Source organism: Drosophila elegans, unplaced genomic scaffold (assembly GCF_018152505.1).
Source record: "Drosophila elegans isolate 14027-0461.03 unplaced genomic scaffold, ASM1815250v1 contig_536, whole genome shotgun sequence".
Lineage (NCBI taxonomy): Eukaryota > Metazoa > Arthropoda > Insecta > Diptera > Drosophilidae > Drosophila > Drosophila elegans.
Window position 1 is genome coordinate 1,433,743 of NW_024545919.1, and position 6,000 is coordinate 1,439,742.

The 6,000-nt window shown below is 32.6% G+C and overlaps 1 protein-coding gene across 1 annotated transcript in view; it reads right to left on the reverse strand.

Annotated features, from left to right (window-relative positions):
• Window positions 1–3,833, reverse strand: part of LOC108149630 — a 300,988-nt gene extending 297,155 nt beyond the window's left edge. The window contains 4 exon segments of the mRNA XM_041709988.1: window positions 3,312–3,441; window positions 3,498–3,604; window positions 3,607–3,729; window positions 3,791–3,833. Coding sequence (XP_041565922.1) covers window positions 3,312–3,441; window positions 3,498–3,604; window positions 3,607–3,729; window positions 3,791–3,833 — 403 coding nt within the window.
• Window positions 3,834–6,000: the final 2,167 nt, after the last annotated feature.

The following is a 6,000-nucleotide window of genomic DNA, read 5'->3' on the forward strand; positions in this document are numbered from 1 at the left end:
TTAATTGTCCGATGTATAGCTGCTAATGCTTGTTCTGTCGTGTTTTAATTACTTTCTCCTTTTGTGAATGAACGTGATGCGTATGCTACTGATAGATGCGTTCCATTATGTTCTTGTGTTAGAACGGCTCCGAATGCTTGTTCATTCTTTATTAAAGTCGGGATACTGTAATAATGTTGGTTTCATCAGTTTTACTTTTAGGTACTCGAAGGCTTTTTGACATTGATCTGTCCACTCGAATTTTACATTCTTTTTGCATAATCGCGTTATGTGTCGTGAAAAATCGGAAAAAATTTTAATGAATCTTCTGTAGTAATTGCAGAATGCAACAAATGGTTAAATATTTCAGAATTACGATTTAAATTTCATCAAAATCGGAGGACTTATCATATAGCTCCCATGGGAACAATCGGAAAAAAATACAAAAAAAATTATAACTTTGCTGATTTTAAATATTTCTATTAGTTCTTCGACATATAGTAATGGTTAACTATTTCAGAATTACGGTTTAAATTTCATCAAAATCGGAGGACTTATCATAAAGCTCCCATAGGAACAATCAGAAAAAAAATACAACAAAAATTATAACTTTGCTGTTTTTAAATTTTTAAATTAGTTCTTCGACATATAGTAATGGTTAAATATTTCAGAAATACTGTTTAAATTTTATCAAAATCGGACGACTATATTATATAGCTATAAAATAAAAATATATAAAATAACTATGTAATAATTGAGCTGCAAATCATCATAGCTTTAATAATTTTAATGTTTTCAAAAATGTTTAATTCTTGCAATAGCTGCAAGGGTATATGAACTTCGACTTGCCGAAGTTTGCTTCCTCTCTTGTTTTCTTTTGTAATTGATTTTACAAAAACTCCTGGAATTGTTGATAATACAATTCCTTTTCTGGAGCAATGAATGGAGCAATGAATCATTGGTGAAAAATCTAACCTGAATAAATCAATGTAACTGTATTCGAGCTCTAATATGCCCTTCGGGGTCGTTGAGACCATTTGTAGAATTCTATGTTGAACATTTGGGTCATTCCTATAGACCTTTGTAATGGCTTCTAGAGTGTTCATTTTCGGTTTTAAATAAGGATGATATTGGGAATTATTGTAATATTCTTGAATATGTTAATAAATTTTTTTTTTCATTAATGCCAATAATGATTGCAATTATGATAGGCAAGTTTCAAATTTTGTCCAAGTCGTTTGCTTGACTTTGTAATCTTTTAAGAAGGCACTTATTGTGCAATTTATACAATTTTAAAAGCGCATTTTCTAACATTATAACTGCAATTATTATTAGCATTATTGTGATCATTTGTGTATCAATTTTTTTCAGATTCGATCTTATTTACAACGTTTGCCGTTGAGTCTACCACTTTGGTGTCTACTTAACCCATTTTGGGTGTTTTATAATTTATTCTAATTATACTTGGTGTGTTTCTCAATTTATAATTAATGTGTTTTTTTTGGTTTTGAATAGAAATTTTTGTTTTAAATTTAATTTTTTTTTTTTTAATTTTGTTTTTAAGAAAATTTTTGAGATTTGTAATTTTGTGTTTACATGTCCTATCTAATTTTTCGTATGGCTTTACGAGCCATACTTCTAACTGGGTAGAAAGGATTCCGCTCAGTTTTACAAAATTATAGTATATTATTAAAAAAAATATGCATCGCAGTGCAATTAAAAAAATTATGCAACGCAGTGCAAATGGTAATAAAATGTTTTTTTTTTTTTTTTTTTGTTCGGTGTTCCCCGCGTCAGCTGGTCGTCGCCGGCTTGACTTCGCTGACGCTCCTTCGAAGGCGCAACGGGCGGTATCCCTCTCGTGCTTCTTGAATTCTCTGCTGCAGTTGTCCCGAGACTATGAGCTCAGGTGCCGGTCTTCGCACAGGTCGTGTGCTTCGTGCTAGTTGATTTGTACGCCGGGCTATATCGTGGTCCCGGGCAATCGTTGTGGCAGGATTTCTCTTTCCTCGGTGATGGCTTTAGAATAGGTGGTTTCGTTATTTTGATTTCATTGATAACTTGAATATTTGGGTTTTGGGTTGGGTTTTTATTTTTTTTATTTCCTTCAAGCCTGGCCTGTAGCTCAGGAGTTGCCTTCCACGGTGTTTTAGATTTTCTTTGCTCGACTTTTTAATATGTAACTTGACCGCGAGCCATCACTCACAATACTCTACTCACTCAGCTTCTCTCTTTTCTCCTTTGCCAGTGTTCCGGGTTGTTATTCTTCCATATATCCTTGTTAGATCCAGGTCCTCCAGGACCATGTCACGGTTGCCATGATGAAGAACCTTCCAGATCTCACAATAAAATATCAATTTCTTTGAAATATTTATTTAATTCTTTATTTGCCGAAGCAGCAATGGTGCCGCTGCAACGTTTAAATGTTTCTGATTCTTACATTGTTCTTTTAATTCCTAGTAAGACTAAGTCTCGTCGCTGCGTTGCCCACAGACGGCGGCAGAGAGAAGGCTTTGTATATAGTTAAGTATATGGGCTATGCTCTCTTAAGCGGGAGCGCGAGTTATATGCACATGAGGTTCGTTCGTGTTGCAATTATGCCGACGCTAGCACTTTCAATGTGTAGTCCAAGGAACAGCGATCGGTTCATATTTCGGTCACTTGGGTTTATGCCCGGGGCATGTATGATTATGTAAACACTACAATAAAGTGTTTTAGTGTGTACCTTTTAAGTACTCTTGGTACAGTGGGTATTCAATATGTGTGCATACTACTATACTTCAAAAATGTCATATAAAAATAGAAAAAAGGGACATTTTCACAGACTTTAACACTTGTTCCTATGAAAGCTATAAGAAATAGACGTTCTATTGGCAAGCGCTTTTACCCTGAGCAAATTATGCATAGAAAAATACGATTTGGAAAAATTCAGTTTATGTCATGTCAATACTACGCGATATATGCTGAAAAAAAACAAATTTTTACCGATTTCATCCTATTATTCCTATTGCAGCTATAGGGAGCTTTTACCCTGATTAAGGTATGCATAAAAATATGATATATGTGCGCATTTAGGCCCCCATCTAATGCCAAGTACAATTTGGATGCTCTAGTTTTTAGAGTTTAGGCTCTTGACGAATTCTCTGATTGAAACTTGAACCTTTTTTATATGAATCAATAAAGTTAAAAGCAAAGAAAGGCAACAAAAATTGAGGAACTCAATTTCAACTCAATTGAGGAACTCAAATTTTGTTTATTTTATTTGTTCATGATTTTTGTGTTTTATTGCTAAAAGATGTTTATTTTAGCTTCGAAGAATCTATTTTCACAGCATTCTTTTAATTCGTGTGCAACATGCGCAGAATCGAATTTATTGTGTAAAGACCGCCATATTGAGTATACAGAAGCCTTAGTAAAGGCATCTACAAACTGGCCATTGTCTTCGTCGAAAACAACAAACGTCTGATAGTAAAATAAGAGTTTATTATGAAAGGAAAATATATTTAATTTTAATTTACCTCACAGTGCGTCAACTCAATAGATATAGTAATCTTGAACAGAAGGTCTTCAAACGGCAAATCTTTCTCTTGAAGCGCTTTTTTCCTTAATCCTATGTCGACCACATCTCGGCATTCTATATTTGAATATTTATTCCCTCAGAACTGTTATAATCCGCGCCTTGTAACAGTTTAAACTCAAACATATTATTCCAAAATATACAGATGGGGCTTTCGTTCAAATAACTTTCAACTATTCAAGAATTTAACATTTTAAGCGGTTGATACATTCTTACTCCTTTTTGCATATTTACTAATAGCATTTAAGACAAGTGACCAACTCTGGTCGACGAGCATTTTGACTTTGCACTGCCAACCTTTGTATTAAAACAAAGTTTTTCAATTGGAAAGAAAAGCACCAAATTGTGGTTATGAACTTATCAAACAAAAATATCTCTTGACGAGGTAAAATTAACGTGACGATCTCACCTACATCTCCAAAATTTCTAATAACAGATATTGTAACAATAATTCTTTTTTTTAACAAAAAAAAAAAATTGGTTTCAATTAGTTTTTGAGTCGGCACGCTGCTTTGAAATTGTTAAGTAAGAAGCCTGACTTTATTGTTTAAATTTAAGCCGAAAATTGTTGGTCTCCAGTCAGCAAGCTGACTTTGAAGCTGACAAAGGTTGATCTTTGAAGCGGCTTATTAATTTACGAAGCAGTCACTGTTGACAATAGTTAGATATTTCTCATTTCTAGGTAAGGAGAAACACTTAAAAAGTTCTAATAGCTCAAACGATGTAAGTTTAATTAAAAAATGTTTTTTGTATATTATTTATATTTTATATATATATATATATATATATATATATTACATTTTAAAACAGTAAATTTTTTACACATTAAATTTTTTGACTGCTTTAATAATTTTTCAAAACAAATTAACTCTCTTTTAATTAATATATAGATAAGACTTTAAGTTAACTTAAAACAGCTAAACATTAATTAATTTGTTTGTTAAGTGTTTTTATTGATTTGTACACGAGACCTGAAATCAAATTTATTTTAAAGTACATAAATACCTGACCCCAGATCATGAAAATATTATTTTAATAATAATATCAGTCAGAAGTTTTTAACGCAGTGAAGGAGACATTTCCGACCATAAAAAAGTTATATGTTCTTGATCAGAATCACTAGGAGAGACGATCTAGCCATTTCCGTCTGTCTGTCCTTCCGAATGTTTTTCCGTATGTCCGTCCGTCTGTCCGTCCCTACGTTTCTACGTAAATTAATTTCTCAGCTTGAAAGCTACCTGCATAAAACCTTCCCAAAAGTTGTCTTCCAGTTGCAGGTTGTACATAATTCGGAACGAGACGGATCGGACGACTATATTATATAGCTCGCATAGGAACAATCAAAAAAACAAAACAAAACAAGAAAAAAAAATTAAATTTTCGCAAGCCGAAGTTTATATACCCTTGCAGTTATAACAATTATATACTAAATTTATTTTGTCAGAAAATTTGTACTTAATGCAGACTTACCAAACCAATTGTAGAATATATCACTTAATCACTTCCACGCTCTTATGGCGATACTTTGGTTACTCTTTTATTTACACTCACAACGAAAGTAATATTGTTTTTATACTCACAAAATAAATAACAAAATAATAGAAACAAATTTTTTGTTCGTATAAAGCAAGGTATGCATAAAAAAATACGATTTGGAAAGATGGATTTTAATAGCTTTTACACTGCGCAAAATATCTTCAATTCTAGCAAGTTATATCCGATAGTTCCTATGGAAGCTATAGGATATAGACACTCTTCAAACTTCATCTGCGTACACATATTTTAAGACGACTGTTAAAGTTTCAGATCGCTAGCAGACAGGTAGACGGACAGACGGACAGCCGGCCAGACAGACATGGTTATATCGACTCCCCTATTGATCCTGATCAGGAATATATATACTTTATGGGGTCGGAAACGTCTCCTTTCCTGCGTTACAAACTTCTGACCAAAATTAGAATACCTTCTGCAAGGGTATAATAGAGAAATGGGGATATTTTCTCAGCTTTTAACGAGCTGTAAGATATAGACGTCTGATTGGCAAGAACTTTTACCCTGATCAAGGTATGCGTAAATAAATAAGACTTGCAAAAATGTATGTGAATTTTATAAGCTACTGCGCGAAATATAAATAACATTTTGTGTAATTATATGAAAACAAGAAAGGAGCAAACTTCGGCAAGCCGAAGTTTATATACCCTTGCAGCTATTGCAAGAATTAAATATTTTTGAAGACATTAAAATTATGATCTACTTCCGTATATGTCTAAAAACATTGAAGCAATGATGATTTGCAGCTCAATTATTATATAGTTATTTTATATATTTTTATTATTTCTATGGGACCTATATGATATAGTCGTCCGCTTTTTATGAAATTTAAACCGTAATTCTGAAATATATCTACAAACAGCAAAGTTATAATTTTTGTTGTATTTTTTTCC